The sequence below is a fragment of the Monodelphis domestica genome, chromosome 6, assembly GCF_027887165.1.
Source record: "Monodelphis domestica isolate mMonDom1 chromosome 6, mMonDom1.pri, whole genome shotgun sequence".
Classification (NCBI taxonomy): Eukaryota; Metazoa; Chordata; class Mammalia; order Didelphimorphia; family Didelphidae; genus Monodelphis; species Monodelphis domestica.
The window spans coordinates 73546660-73562953 of NC_077232.1; the positions used below are offsets into that span (position 1 = coordinate 73546660).

At 46.6% G+C, this 16294-nt stretch overlaps 1 protein-coding gene across 1 annotated transcript; it reads right to left on the reverse strand.

Moving 5' to 3' along the window:
- Positions 1-322: 322 nt before the first annotated feature.
- On the reverse strand, positions 323-11499 carry ITPA (inosine triphosphatase). Its single transcript, XM_001377292.5, has 8 exons — positions 11314-11499; positions 5833-5890; positions 5669-5733; positions 4676-4749; positions 2952-2983; positions 2407-2522; positions 1957-2033; positions 323-533 (listed from the first exon to the last, which is right to left on the reverse strand). The coding sequence occupies exons 1-8, from the start codon at positions 11377-11379 to the stop codon at positions 386-388; spliced, it is 636 nt and encodes a 211-aa protein (XP_001377329.3). The 5' UTR covers positions 11380-11499; the 3' UTR covers positions 323-385.
- Positions 11500-16294: the final 4795 nt, after the last annotated feature.

Consider the following 16294-nt stretch of genomic DNA (forward strand, 5'->3'; position numbering starts at 1 on the left):
TCTCCTCCCAAACCCCAACCAAACCGCCACCTTGGAGTCGGCTCTGATTCTTGGGATGTTTCTTTACTTCTAGCCCTGCCTCTGGAGACCAGGCAGAAATGGGCTAATGATCCCTTTTCTCATGCTTTTTGGACCTTTTAAGATAATCATATTCGGATCCTTCTGTCTTCTCTGAGCCAAATGGCCCCAGTTCCCTCCATCCTCAGATGGTGTCGTGGCAGTGCCCTTCCTCTAATGTCATCCCAAGACTGAACACCATATTCGTAGATGTGATCTGACGCAGAAGAGTTGTCTGACTGACATACAAAACTACAAGCCTCAGGCCAGTTGAACACTTTAATCTGGGAATGCCAACTTGTCCCTCCATCCTGATCCATGGGGTCCTTCATGCTGCCCCCTCTCCTTCCCCCCGCTGTGGTACACCCTCCTGGAGCCTCTGGGGGCATCGCTGCACAAAGTGCTCCTGAAGCTCACGAAGGGCTCGGAATCGGTGAGAGATGGTATTCTTTACGGCTTTGGGCATCTCGGCATAACTGCGGAGACAGCAAAGACAAGTAAAAGGCCCTGATTGGGGAGCAGCACCATGGCACAGAGATGATCAAATGCAAAAACCCTGCCACTTCACGGAGGCTCACCTTTATTACCACTACTAACTAGTACTTTCAGGCGAGCAAAGTGCCTGCCTTGTAACGATCCCACGAGCTTGACAAGGCAAGGATCATTTTTTCTCATTTTACAAATGAGCAACCTCGGGCTCAGAGAAACTGCGACTTGCCTGGGATCATGAAGCTGGTATTGGAGGAAGGATTGAATCTGGGGCCCCCTGACTTCAAGTCCGAGGCTCTTTTCACCATAGCACACTTTTATCATGGGAATGCAGCTAGGGCAAGAACAATTTCATTTTGTTTTCTAAACCCAACTTTAAATTCCTTTTCCCATTTGAGTAGATTTGGAAGGCCCCAAACCTTGCTAAATATAATCCACTGACACCAAGGCTCACTGGGGCTGAATGGAAATCTGGGTTTGTTAGCTCCATCCCCTGTAAACACTGCCTTGTCCCTTAATCTTACTTTTTCACCTGCCTTGGGGAGGCAGGAGACCTGTGGGGACCTTCTATACAAACAAGACTTCAGTACAAGAAACCACGAATAACAAGCATTCAAACTGCCCAACTGCTTTGTGCAGCAGGGACGTCAGCCATCCTAAGGCTTTTCAAAGTCTCAGATGTCTACAGAGCCGCCTGCACCACTTCATTGTCTGCCCTGTCCTGACCCGATCCCTAGTTTCTCCCTTTTACCACTCCACCAGCAGGAGTTCTCAAGAAGCATCATGGCCAAAATCAATGGTCAAGCCCACTAATGTCATGAGCAACTTTTAGAAAAAATACTCCTGAATTCTAGCCCTAGTTCTGCCCCTGATTTCTGTGACCACTCCTAAGAAAAAAAACAACATAATTTGAGGGCAGCTGGGTAGCTCAGTGGATTGAGAGCCAGGCCTAGAGACGGGAGGTCCTGGGTTCAAATCTGGCCTCAGATACTTCCCAGCTGTGTGACCCTGGGCAAGTCACTTAACCCCCATTGCCTAGCCCTTACCACTCTTCTGCCTTGGAACCAATGCACAGTATGGATTCTAAGGCAGAAGGTAAGGGTTTTAGAAGAAAAAGAAAAAAAAATTTTTAAATCACTTTTGGATGGCTTGTTTTTCACCTCCAATAAGCCTGTTTCCGTACCTAAAAATGATGAAATAATCACTATGTAAGCTCCCTCCTGAATTCAGATATTCGGAGACCGTCGCTCACACTGCAATTATTCGGTGTTAGGGGCCGCATCTGGACAACCCAGCTGTTCCCCCCTTTTGAGCCAACAGAAAAGCCAGGAGTCATCCTGGCCACCTAAGACCACACTGGCCACCGACACCCAACGCTACCCCCAAACCACGGGCACTCGTCATCCTCACGTCTGCTCGTAGCCGTCAGGCTGGAAACAAGGATCCCATCCAAAGTCCCGACAACCTCGAGGTTCCACGATCTGGCCCTGAGGCAGGAAAATGGGAAGGAAGCAAGTGAGATGAGCCTTCCCACAGGTCTGCCTTGGCCCCCCCCCCCCCATTCTGCTCCTACACTTGGCTCTCCAGCTCCTCAGCCCTGTCTGTCCCCGTTTCCTGCTCTCTCTCCCCCTCTGTATCAGCATCCCCACCCCAGGCTGCCTCGGTCGCTGCTGTGTCTCTCTATGGCCATCGACCTGCCCGTTATCCTCTATCCAAGGCGGGCGGCCTCCTCTCTATCTCTATCTCTGGCCATCTGGCCAGCCAGCTCGCCTGGGTTTCCAGCCTAAGGGGAACATCTCCACCTCGTGGTCCATTTGGAAATTGCTGCCTGAGGCACAGAAGGCCAGTGTGGCCGCGTACCAAGGTCTGGCCCCTGAAAAGCTGTACGGGATCTTCTGGCCGGCCCGTGCTGAGTGCAAACGTGCAGAGCGCATACACTGACTTGTCTTCAAAACCTGCCAGGAGCCGGTGGAGACCTGAGAGGAGGGACGCAAAATGATGGGAAAGCAAGTGGGTTCCAGGCCAGCATGAGCTCTCAGGGGACCCAAGAATTCCTGGAAGAATGCCTGGTCAGGGTGGGCCAAGAACACTGCTCTAAGGGTAGGGAAGCCCATCTGAGCCTGTGGCAGAGCAATGCGCCAGGTGGTCGGTCTCAGAGCTCCAAGGGAACCACCATCAACCAAACCTAGCCCCGTAGAGAGGAGGAAACTCAGGCCCAGAGAGGAATGGGGACTTATCAAGGATCACACAGCAAGCTGGTGGGGTGAAGGAGAAATTGGAAGCAGGGACCCCTGCTTCCCAGGCCTGGGTGCTTCCCAACCCTCGCCCTACTTCTCCAAGGCTCTCACAGGGACCTGCCCCTCTTCCCTCTTTGAATGGCTCCCATCTCTCCAATAACTACCTACCTTCAGGTTTTAACTTTTCCAGAAACCATTTTCTGCAAGGCAAGGAGAAAAATCAGAAGGGGAAGGCAGCCCGTGACTCTCCGGAGATTCCTGCAGAGGGGCACGTGGACTCCTCTCTAACCTGGAGGAAGGCTCTGTCCCACCGCTGTGATGGGGCCGATACTGAGAGAATGTGGATTTCGGCGCCTGAACTCACTCTTTGGAGGAAGCATTCGTAAGGCTTTACAGGCAGAGGCTTGTCTTAGTTCATCTTTGTGCCCCCAAGGCACAAGGCCTTTCATAGCAGGCATTTAACAAGTCTGTCTCCCCGGCTCCATGCTCCAAAGCCTCCTCCCCACGTGGAGCGCTTCAGGCGATTGTCCCATCAGCCCAGGAGCCCACCGAACGGGGCCCCTCTCCCCGTGTCCCAGAGAAGGGATGGGAAGCCATCTGCCTCAGGTCTCGGAGCCCAGGTGTCGTGACCTCCAGGCTGGGGGGCTCCACCTTACAGCACAGCTCTCGATTAGATTAGCCCCTAATAATAGCTAGCATCTATAGAGTGCTACTATATGCCAGGCACTGTGCTTTACAAATACTACCTCATTAGGTCTTAGGTTCTATTATTATCCCCAATTTACAGTTGAGGAACCAGAGGTAAATAGAGGTTAAAGGGACTTGTCCAGGATCACAGAGCGAGAAAGTATATGAAGCTCGAATGAACTCGGCTTCTTGACTCCAGACCCAGTGGTCTGTGCACTGCTCTACCTAGCTGCCTCAGAGATTCCCTTCCATATGGGGGGCTCTGGGATCCCAGGGTAGAAGACCCTAGGGTCATAGTCTTAACACTAAAAAGGAGTTTAAAGACCATCTGGTCCAAATTTGTCATTTTACAGATGGGAAAATTGAGGCCCAACATGAGGAGGCTGTGGGTCATGCAAAGTCTCAGAGGCAGTGAGTGGCAGACCCACAGATCCTCGTCCATCCAGTTCATTGGTGCTAAAGCCCAGAGGTGACTAGAGAGGCCTGGCAGGATGACTCGGGGAGAGCCTCTTGGCCGTCATCTCCTGAATGGAGCTGAGCAGGGCCGGGGATGCACGTTGTGAGGCACAGCTCTAGGGAGGGCGTAAAGGAAGAGCGGCCCTGCACAGTTTAAAGTCCCAAGTGGCTATGACAGAAAAGCCAGCTGAGCTGGGCAGGCAATGGAAGAAACCAGTGTCAAGAAGCCTCCATGAGGGCACATTTGCCCCAGGGGAAAGAGAGCAAAGGAGAGAGAACTGGGGCTGGGATCCTCCTGCTGCTTCTGCTGCCAGCGAGTCCCAAGTCTCTGTTTCACTCCTGGCAAAATGGGACTCATGCTTCCATGTGCTAGAAAGAGTGGGGAAGGAGAAGAGGCCAGGACAGTGAAATGTGGAACTGCTTTTTGAGAAGGATGTCAGCAGTGCCCCAGAAATGTAAGCCAAACCCTATGCCCAGGGACGAGGCAAAAGACCCAGGAGGAGGCGGTATGGAAAGGCTAGCCTGCCTCTTCCTCTCTGTGACCTTGGGCAAGCCAGACAAAGGGATCCCTGTTGGCTCTGAGCACTAGGGCTCGACACCCCTGGGTAGCCATGAGAAAATGACAGCCCACCGCCCGGGGCCCCAGCACAGGTGCTGCCTGGAGATGAATGATTCAGAGCCAGCCTTTGGCTCTAACGGGAATGTCTACTGGCCAGGCTGGGCCAGGCAGCACCTTTTTGCCTACTCACATGTAAGGGCCGGGGAGGCCCCCCAAGGCATTGAAGCAGAGGCAGGTGTCCTCCACCAGGACAGGTCCCTGGACCTATGGCACAAAGACAACCCCATCCATACCCCGCACATCACATCAGATCGGTCCAGCACACCCCATGGGTAAAGAGCCCCAGGAAGAATCTGGCCAAATTTGCTCTCATGAGAAGAACTCCCTGAACTAACCTCTGAGAACTGGGAGGGAACTGGACAGCCACAGAATCTATCTCCCAGCTTTCCTCGGACAAAGAAAGTGATGCCCATAGAAAGCGAGGGGCCAGACCCAGGTCAAGCCAGAAGTCATCACTGGCTCATGCTTGGTAGTAGCCCAAGTACTGGCCAAGCACAATCTCATCTGATCCTCCCAACAGCCTGGTGAGAAGTTGGTGAACTACTTATTCTTACCCCATTTCACTGATGAGAAACCTCAGGCTCTTGGGGTTAAATGACTGCCACAGTCACCCAGCTCCTAAGTGGGGGAGCCAGGACTAGCCTCCAGGCTTCTGGACTCCAAATACAGGGGCAGGTGGGTCCAGCCTGCAAACAGGTCTGTATGGAGGAGGCCAAACATGGCTCTGGGAGGTCTTGTCATCCCCCAGCTTAAAGTGATTAGAAGATTCCAGAGTCCTCTCCTCATAATAAACTTAAGAGGCAGACAATACAAATGTGAGACAGGAAAATGGGCAGAGGAAGATTTGAACCTAGATCTCCTGTGCATTGCTCTGCCAGGCCTGGGAGAACAAAGAATCCGTCTTCAGAGGCTCCCCTGAATACAGAAGAACACACTCCACAGACAGGCTGGTTATAATACAGTGAGGCAGAAGAGAGTAAAGAATCTATCTGAATAGGGCAGTGAGCCCCCAATCCTAAATTCTGGCCAAGCCCCAAAGGCCAAATTCTTGGCCAGGCCTGTGATACTGGGCCCAGATCTCCCTGATACCATCCCCCTGATCCCTGGCAGGGCAGGACCCTACCTGTCTGGCTGCTTCCTGGCATTTTTGGATGGAAATCTCGTCCGGTTCCCCCTGGTATTCTGGCACTTCAAGGAAAAACAGACACACACCACAAGAAGAGTTAGCTGCTGGGTGGGTGCTGGGGCCCTGGGAAACGCGACCTTAAAAATAAAAGGCGGACTTACAGTCAATCTTCTGTGGGACCAATTCACAAGGGAACTTCTCGCCAAGGATTTGGACCACCTGTCTCAAAGGAGAGGAGAGGATGAGTCCTCAATCGCAAACCCTGCTCTCTAGTTCCTCACCTGCTGCCCAAATCTCCAACAGCTTTATTCACCCAAATTCCTCTGCCCAGTTCTTAACTGCTGCAATCTAGACTCTCATCAATGCTCCGAATATCACTCCTGCTCAGGTCTGGCCTCATGCTGCCTCTGGGTCTCTGCTCACATTGCTTCCCTTGCCTTCAGTACCACACCCCTCCTCGCCTCTCTCCCAAGTCTTCCTCTTTCAAGGAGAGAACAGACCCAAGCCTCATCTGCTCCGGAAATCCCTCGACTCACAGTGAAGTCATTTCAAAAGGCATTAAGTATGGAGCAGACAGGTGGCTCAGTGGATCCAGAGCCAGGCCTAGAGATAGGAGGTCATGGATTCAAATCTGATCTGACACTTCCTAATTGTATGACCTGGACAAGTCACTTGACCTCAACTGACTAGCCTTTACTGCTCTCCTGCCTTGGAATCAATACTTAATATTAAGATGGAAGGTCAGAGTTTAAAAAAAAAAAGCATTACGCTCCTACTATGTGCCCAGCACCGGGAGATACAAAGAAAGGTAAATGAATGGTTTTATGGGGAGACACGACATATAAAAGCTCCGGTCAAGGAAGATCCAGAGAGGCTGCATTGGAGATACCGGCAGAAAACCAAGGTGGTTGGGTGGGCAGGGTTCCCTGGAGAAGTCAAGACTCCAGCTGGAACTTGAAGGAAGTGAGAAGGGGAGGGAGGGAGAGCGTTCTAGGCCTGGGGAACAGCCAGGGACAAGATTCATATTTGAGGAACAGCAAGGAGGGCCAGGGTTGATAGATAAAAGAGTGTGAGGAGGGAAGGAGGTGGAATGATGAACAGAAGAAACGGGAAGCTGGGGAAGGACAGCCTTGAAATGCCATACAGAGGACTTTATACTTGATCTTAGTGGCAGTAGGGAGCCACTGGGGTTTGCTGAAGAGGGAAGCTGAAAGATCAACTTGGAACTTGAGGAAGCTGACTGCAAAAGCTGAGAAGGCCGACTGCAGTTAGGAAAGAAGGGTGGGAAGGGATCTGCCTCATACACTGAGTGGGGAAAGAGTCAAGGTGAAATTGAGGCAGGGAGACTCATCAAGAGGTTACTGTGACAGGCTGAGCACGATGTGATGAGGGCAGTGTCAGAGAAGGGAGGTTAAGAAAGGAGAAACGATAGGCCTTCAACTGCAGCAGGAGCCCAGAATGGAACCAAGGATGCAAACCAGAGGGGCAGGAAGGATGGGGTGCTCCCAGTAGTCACAAGGAAGTTGGAAAGTGGAGAGGACTTCAGAGAATGATGACAAGTTCCACTTCAGACACATTAAGTTTAAGATGCGTAGGAGACACCTGCTTTTGAGATATCATCTGGGCAGCTGTGGACAGCTGTCTGGAGGTCAGAAGAAACATCTGGGCTGTATAACTAGATGGGAGAATCATCTGCTTGGTAACAATTGCTGAATCCATGGGAGCTGATGAGTACCAAAAAAAGAATCTAGAAGAAGAGCAGAGGACCCAGGACAGAGCCTTGGGGGGACACCTACCATTAGCAGCCATGCCTAGAGGAGGATTCAGCAAAGGAGAATGAGAAAGAACCAACAGAAAGGCAGGAGGAGAACCACAACACAGTAAAGCATGAAAACTTGGAGAGAAGAGGGTGATTAGTGCCACAGAGAAGCTAAGGACAAGGATGAAGAAAAGGCCATTTGATGGCTGCCTTCAAATCATTCCCTCATGAAAACCTACAAAAGCTTCCTATAAAAGCTTCTGGCCAGCTTCTTTTCCCATGCCACTTTCCATGATGGCCTGACAGAGGGGGCATCCTCCTTGCTCCTCAGAGCCAAGTTCATCTTTCAACAGCATCTCCTCCTTTGAGATTCATCTTGTCTCAGGCCTTTATTACAGTCACAAACTGGTCTCCAGGCCATCCCCTCTTCATTTTCAAGGTCTTCTTTCCTTGGTGTCTGGCTCCCTCTTCCCCACAACCCCCACCTTCACACCAGGGGAATTCAAAATCCACTTTGTGGTCCAACAGCCACATCTTCACCTCAGGCACTCACAGGGATGGTCCTCTTCTCAGAGGTCATCCCTCCCTATAACTTCTCTCCAACTGATGTCATTCCCACCAAGGCCTCCAGGTTCTCCGTCCAGTCTTGGGCCTCACTTTTCTCCTGACTTTAGCCTTACAGCCTTATAGCTGCCCTGTTCAACCACATACTATTCTCTAGCTTTGATGCTACATTCCTCTTTTCCCATTGCTGCTCACATGTTGAAGGAGTGTTGCAGAGGGGTGTCTTATTCAGATATGGGTTAGACCCAATCCAGTGTCTGTAGTTCTTCCCAATCTGAGATTCTGTGATTCTGAAATATAGCCATGATGACCACGCTTCTCCTTCACTCCTCTTTACATGCTGCTGAAAACTGCTGGAGTAAATGATAAAACTACTACAAATGTCTAGTTATCTAATCTCAAGAAACTTATTTTTAAACTTTTTCATTTTTGTCCTGAATTTTTTTACTGATCTCTTTTGTTTTTAAAACACCTTCATTTCTTAAGGAATTCTCACTTGTTAAAAAAATACACAAAAGAAAGAGGCAAAAAGCAAGGAATATGTTGATGAAGACTGTGAGTATAAGTAATATTCCACACCCATAAGCCCCTACCTCTGGAAAGAAGGTGGAGGAATAGATAGATTTTCTCATTTCTTCACTGGGATCAAGTGGACATTATAACAGTATTGTTTCCGTTTGTTGTTCTTGTTCTTTTTGCTATTGCTGATGGTTCTTTGGGGGGCTATTCAAGGGCAGCTAGGTGGCTAAGTGGATAATGCTGGGTCTGGAGTCACAAAGACCTGAGTTCAAATCCAAATTCAGATACTCACTAGTTGTGTGACCCTGTGCAAATCATTTAACCTCTGTTTGCCTTGCCACATGACTATAGTATCTTTGTGGAGAAGACCCCAAAGGGGTCAAGAAGAGTAAAGCAATCCCAAGTTGTTATGCACATTGTTTTGCTGGTTCTAATTCCTCTTTCTTCACATGAGTCTTCTCAGGTACAGCAATATATATATATTTAACCCTTGCTTTCTATCTTGGTAACAACTCAAGGGCTAGGCAGTGGGGGTTAATGACTTGACTAGGGTCCCACACAGCTGTGTGGGAAATGTCTGAGGCCGAATTGGTACTCAGGATCTCCTATCTCCAGGTCTGGTACTCTATCCACTGAATCACCTTGATGATTCAACAATACCTTTAATCACACCTGCTTGCTTCTCTCCTGCTGCTGCTCTTCTGGCCCTTCTCTTCCCAAACTCAATTTCCCCACCCAGAGCCTCTCATCAAGAGTCCTTCCCTCCTTTTTAAGTGAGAAAACACAATCTGTTAACCTTAAACTCTCTCCTTTTCATTGCTCAGGATACCTCTCTCCCCTTATGCTTCCAGATGGTTGGCTTCTCTGCCTTTTCAAAATGACTTCTATTGCTTCCTGGGCATGCTGCAGTTCCCTCCAGAAGTTCCTTGAGGGGAGAGGCTGCTTCTTTTTCACTCTGTATTCATGGGACTGGTCCATAACAGATACTTGAAGCATGTTTGTGGAATTCAGGAATGATCATCAGGACGGTGCACAAGGACAGCAGCAGAATTGTGAGATGGCTGCAGGAAAAGGGAGCTTCGGGCAGCCCTAAATGTTCCTGGGAACAGGGATGTGGAAGCTGGTAGGTGGGAGGAGCACCAAGAAGAGGGAGAGTCAAGCAAGAGCATTAGACTGAGGATGGATGGAGAGGCAGGCTTCCCAGGCTGGGCCACATGATACTCCTCTCCTTGGGCTAACTGGTCATCCTCATTCTCCAGCCCCCCATAACAATCTATCTCCCATCTTGAGGACTTTGAACTGGGAAAACGCTGTGCCTCTCTAGGCCTTTCCTGCCTCAGCACAAATCCCACTTCCTTCAAGAGCAATTTCTTGATTTTTCTATTAGTTAATGCCTGCTGCTCTCAATAATTGTGTGTATATAGTATGTAATTATGAATAGAACACTAACAGACAACATTTATATCACCCTTTAAATCTGCAAAACCTTGTGAGGAAGGTGCTATCAGCACCTCCATTTTAAGTGTTTGGAAACAGACTGACAAAATGCTGTTTGGTTTTCAAAGCCCTCCATAACCTAGTCCCCTCCTGCCCTTACTTACTCCTTCTACCTGCCTAACCCAACACATAGTCTTCAGTCCACAGTGACTCTGGCTGTTCCACAGACAAGATTCTCCATTCCCTGGTTCCAGTTATTTTCTCTGGTTGTCTGTCATCCCTGGAATGTTCACCTTCCATTCTGACTGACCTTCCTTTAAATCCCAGCTAAAGGGGGCAGCTGGGTGGCTCAGGATTTCAAGCCAGGCCTAGAGACAAGAGGTCCTGGGTTCAAATCTGGTCTCAGACACTTCCTAGCTGTGTGACCCTGGGCAAGTCACTTAACCCCCATTGCCTAGCCCTTACCATTCTTCTGCCTTAGAACATATTGATTCTAAGGCAGAAGGGAAGGGCTTAAAAATAAATAAATCCCAGATAAAATCCAATCTTCTACAGGAAGCCTTCTCCAACTTTTTTTTTTTAATCCTTACTTTGTCTTAATAACAACTCTAAAACCGAAGGGTACAGGGCTAGGCAATCAGGGTTAAGTGACTTGCCCAAGGTCACACAACTAGGGAATGTCTGAGGTCCCATTTGAACCCAGGTTCTTCAGGTCTGGCACTCTATTGGCCACTTAGCTGCTCTTCCAACTCCTTCTAATGCTTTCCCTCTTTTAAAGATCTCCTACTTATCCTTGCTTTGGAAATATTTGTTTGTATGTTGCCTCCCCCCCCATTAAAATGTAAGCTCCTCCGGGGCAGGGACTGTCTTTAGCCTTTTTGTCTCCCTAAGGTTTAGCACAGTGCCTGGAGCATAGTAGGTTCTTAATAAATGCTGACTGAGGTTAAATGACTTGGCCAGGGTCATTCAGAGGATATCTTAAGAAAGAGAAATCAAACTCGGGTCTTTCTCAAAGGGGCAGATTTGTGAGTCGGAAGGAACCTTGGATGTTACTTAGTTCAACTCGCCCACTTCTCAGATGATAATTCAAGTGTCTGAGACAGGATCTGAATGAACGAGGGCATTCCTGATTCCAAGAAGCAAGAAAGAATAAGAAAAGGAAGGAGATTTGGTCTGAGAGAGTAAGAGGGGTTTCGCGTGGGGGCGGCGCCAAGTGGGAAAGAGGCGGGATGAGAGTTGACCCCTCCCCCTACACCCGCATGTGCACGTGACAACCATCCCCTCCAGCCACGCTCAGCAGTCACTCGAAATGATGGAGAAGGCAGGGTGCCCCTACCCCTCTCCCATTCCCCGGGACCATCACCTCTTCTAGCTTCTTGGCATTTCCAGTGACGAATACAATCTTCTTTCCCGCCAGCGACGCCGCCATCAGCCCTACAATCCGGCCTGGCTCTCTCCCTCCAATCCGCGACTAGCACTATTAGGCCAATGGGGAGGAAGCAGGCGATGACGGACGGACTGGGGGGCGGAAACGGGGGGGGGGGAGCCGGGTCTAACGGCACCCAATCACGACCATCCCTGGTCACAAGTCACCTCTCCTCAGAGTCGAGGGATTAAAGACATACTGACGGACCAATCACCGCGATGCGAAAAGTTCGCAGCGGTTCACGAAGATGTTCCTTTCTTCCGTTCACGTGATGACCAACTGGAAGGCCTCTCCCTAACTTCCAGTGTGTTGCCTTTGGAACCGTAGGACTGTTATCCTTGTGTCACTGTAGCCACCCTCCTGTCGTAGATTGTGGAGCGCAGTGAATCAAGAAGCTGGTGCCTCTACTCCCTCCCCTGTCTCTGTTTAGCATGGCTAAACGCAGTTACCGCTTCTTCCAAGAAGCCTGCCAAGTCTCTCACACACTTGATAAAACTTGGTCTGGTCACTAAAATGAAAGAGGTCATCTCTTCTCTCCTCTCATGGAAGAGACAGAACCCTGGACACAGAATCCTTCCTTTTCTCCATCTCGACCTCCTTGGCTTCCTTCTTCCATCTAAAATCTCACCTACAAGAAGCCTTTCCCCACCTTCATTAATGCTGGTGCTATATCTCTTGATCATCTTTTGGCTTCTTTTAAGCCAATATCTGATCTTTTATAGGAAGCTCTCTCTAACTATTCGTAATTCTAATGCTTTCTCTCCTATATGTAACTTGCTTTGAGTATATTTATTTTCATATTGTTCCTGACCCACCTTAGACTGTGAGCTTGAGGACAGAGACTGTTTTTTGCCTTTCTTGGCATTTTTTTGTGTCACAGTTGTATAGGTGCTTAATAAATGCTTGATGACCGATCCTGAAAATCAATATCCTATGTGTGAGTGAAAGAAGTGACTAAATTCCTCTGAAAAAAAGTGCTTTGGGCTTTGGTTGGATAATCAAATCAGTATGAATGATGGGGTAGCCAAAAATGCTAGTCCAATTTTAGATTTCTTCAAGAGAAACAGGGGGGCCAAAATGAAATAGCAAAATGATAGTTGAAAGTTCCATGGTAGTGCCCTAATCATTTTAGGGTATTTATATTGCTTCAATTCTGGATACCATATTTTAGGAAGAATGAGCAACCAAAGGAAGGCAATCCAAATGTCATTGTTGAAGGAACTGGCAGTGTTTAGGTTGGAAAAGAGATGTCATTGTGAGGGAGCCATAGTCTGTCTTTATTATTATATATTATTTTTAAATAGTTGTCATTGGAATGAGACTTGTTTTGCTTGGCCCCAGAGGGCTGGACTAAGATCCATCAGTAGATACTGCAAAGAGGCAGATTTTAGTCTCTTGTAATGATAGCATATAGTCAATAACCAAAGACTCTAAATTTACTTGACTTTAATATTTCAGGGACAATTGTTTTCCTTTAAGCTCATATCTCCATGGAGGATTTCCTGTGGGAACATCAGAATTTGACTCATGTGTAAGTCAATGGAAAAGATGGACTTTCCTCAACTCCTTTGCTAGGACCCAAACTAACAACATGAAAGACATGACATGTTTATATAACTTGACTTAAAAATATAAAACAAAAAAAAAGACATATTTCAGTCACAAATCAAAACAACTTCCTTTCCCTCTCTGATGGTGGCACAGACAACCAAGAGAGTATTGGTCACAGACTTTTTAGTCTGAGGACCCCTTTATACTCTTAAAATTATTGAGGGTCCCAAAGAACTTTTATTTCTATAGATCATATCCATCAATATTTATTCTAATGGAAATTAAAAGATTAAACTTTAAGATATTAATTCATCACATGTTAACATAGATGCCATTTTTAGTGAAAAATAACTTCTAGAACAAAAAAAATTTAGTGAGAAGAATGGCATCATTTTACACATTTTTGCAAATCTAATGTTTGACAGCTGGATTACCATATCTACTTCTACATTCAATCTTCCTGGGATATACTGTTATGACCTCCCACAGATAAGTAGTTGGGAAAGAGAGTAGTATTTTAATAGGTGTTAACTTGGGAAAAAACACAGAACTATTAAATAGTCAGAAAAGCCACTCTTTAATTAAGGAAAAGGTTGCAGGGCAATATTGGGTCTTCATGCAGAGCTGAATGCTATATACTCACCAAAAAACCCGAAATTCGGGACTCTGGTTGCTCTGGTCACTGAACCCTGGGAAAGTCAATGGCACTAGAACTCCAAAGAGGGACAGAACTTGGGGGGTCTTTTATACCCTCTGGAGAACTAGGTACGGCAAGCCTACATAGACAAACTTCAAGAAGGTTGAACAAAGAGGTATGAAGCCAGCCTCAAGATTATAAAGGAAAGGGCCAAACTAAGAGCTGGGCTTCCTAAGAGAGGACTTTAATACAATGGAAGAAGCTTCTAAAACAAATAAAGGCACTCAACATTTTGACTATTTCCACAGATCTCACACACACTAGGGTCTTCAAACAGTTTAAAGTCTATTGTTCAACCCAAAACAGGTGTGCCTGTTTTGGCACTGAGAAACTGCGGTTTCTCAAAGGGCAGGGATAAAATTGAGGTGTTTGGATTTCATGTTGACATAGGCAAATAACTGTTTAGTAGTATTATGAAAATAGTTTGGACTTCACAGACCTCAGGAAATCGTTTCTAGGACATCTAGGGAGCCATGGACAACATTTTGTGAACTACTGCTATGGAATCCTTTAGACCAAAGGTGTCAGAGACAGAGAAACCCCACAATGCTGATTATAGCCAGAACAAGATTAAAATCTAGTTCCTATCTGATATTAATGTGTTAATGTATTCATTTTAAAAAAAGAAAAAAAATATGTGTTGCTTTCTAAGGCAATATGGGGCCCATAGGGATATTTATGTACTGTTTACTAGTCTCAGTTTCTATTTGAGCTTGACATCACTGTGTAAGGGAAAAAAAGGTTAATTTTATAAAAAGGTTGCACTGGATTATACTTTAAAAAGGGTCACCAGGAATTTAATGTATTCCAAAGAGATTTATTTACAAAATATAGAAAGAGTGAAGTAAGAAAATGAGAGAGAGGATAGGGTAAGATATCTAGCCTGAGCACTAAGTAATTTACTCCAGGCCCCTGGCTCAACTCCAGGCAGGAAGAGTTAGTCTTTAGCTGGCCTTGGATCTGGGGAAATCTCTCTCAAGAGGTAGATCTCTCCTGAGGCTAGTTTTTTTCAGAAAATCCAGGAAAGGAGTCAGCCTTTTCACTCACCACGTGTCAGTCCAAAGGAAGATATATAAGAACAGCCTCACCAGGATCAAGTGTGCTTTCCTGACTGAGGAGCAGAAAATTGTTGTGAAGGTATTGAAGGCACAAGCACAGAGTCAAAAAAAGTAAATAAAAAAGATATGATTTTTTCCAACTAATAAAGAATTTAAAACATGAAAAAACAAAACAAAACCAGGGTCTCAGGTCCAGTCAGCAGATTCTTCTCCAGTCTCAACTCCAAAGAATGAAGAACTGTCTCTCACAGAAGTTCAACTCCAAGTAAAAACTGCACTCATGAAGTTGTAACTCCCTTTTAAAGACACTTTCTTTTGCATCACTTCCTGTGACTTCCCTTAGTCTACCAATCACACTTGAAGCTTTGCTTTAGGGCTGCCCTGGGGCAGTCAGTTTAATTCTGATTTGTCACCCACTATTGCTCCACATGGGTCACAGACTCCCCTTTGGTGATTAAATCTAAAAATGGGCAGATCTCCCCACTCAACTTTAAGTAGAGTTTTTACCCTTTTTGTGTTTAAATCTAAAAATGGGCAGGGGAATTAATTTAATTTTCACAATCAGGAGAGAGTTAAATTTAATCTCCACAACTGCTCCAGTCTATTCTAGAGTTGAGGCCTTTTCTCTCCCACCCCAAGAAAGCAACAAATAGAGAAATCACTTGGGATACCTCTCGTAGGAGATGTTTTAACTAAGCTTTAAAGGAAGCTAGGAATTCTATGAGGCAGAGGTGGGAATGCAAAGTCATGAAGGGGGGAAAAGGAATTTCAAGTCTAAGGAACAGTTTGAGGAATAGCTAAATAGCCAATTTGATTGGATTATACTAGAGTAACAGATTAGATAGTGTTTCACAGGGGATAGTGTTAACCTTGGCATCAGGAAGATCTTGGCATTAAGAAACTTAAAACACCAGCTGTCTGACTCTGGGGAAGTCATTTAACTTCTCTTTGTCTCAGTTTATTCATTTTTAAAATGAGGATAATGATAGCACCTACCTCCCAGGGTTGTGGTGAAGATCAAATGAGATAATATCCATAAAGTGCATTGCAAACCTTATTAGTTCTATTATAAATGTTAACTATTCTTCTTTCTTAAAAACCCTTACCTTCCATCTTAGAATCGGAACCTGGTTCCAAGACAGAAGAGCAGTAAGGGTTAGCCAATGGGAATTATATGATTTGCCCAGGGTCCCAGAGCTAGGAGGTATCTGAGGCCAGATTAGGACCTTCTGTCTCTAGACCTGGCTCCCAATCCACTGAGCTACCAAGCTGCAGCGCCCCCCCTCCCCCTCCCCCAAGTATTCTTAAATGCTAGCTTTAGAGTTAAAGTCCAGACGTGTAGTTTTATTGGTATGTATAACTTCCAGGTAAGGGAACCCTGCCTATATAGGTTGGCACTTTCTCTACAACTTAAAAAAGACTTACCTAGAGAGATGAGAGGCTGTGTTTTGCCCAGGATCACAGGGATGGTTTGTGTCATCACTGTCTTGGAGAATATTGTATATAATATTGTATAATATTATTGTATATAATAAGTCAAGAAATATAGATTTGAACTGAGTTGAGATAGAATTTCCTAATTGCTATCCCAAGTGAGAAGAACCTCAAGGAA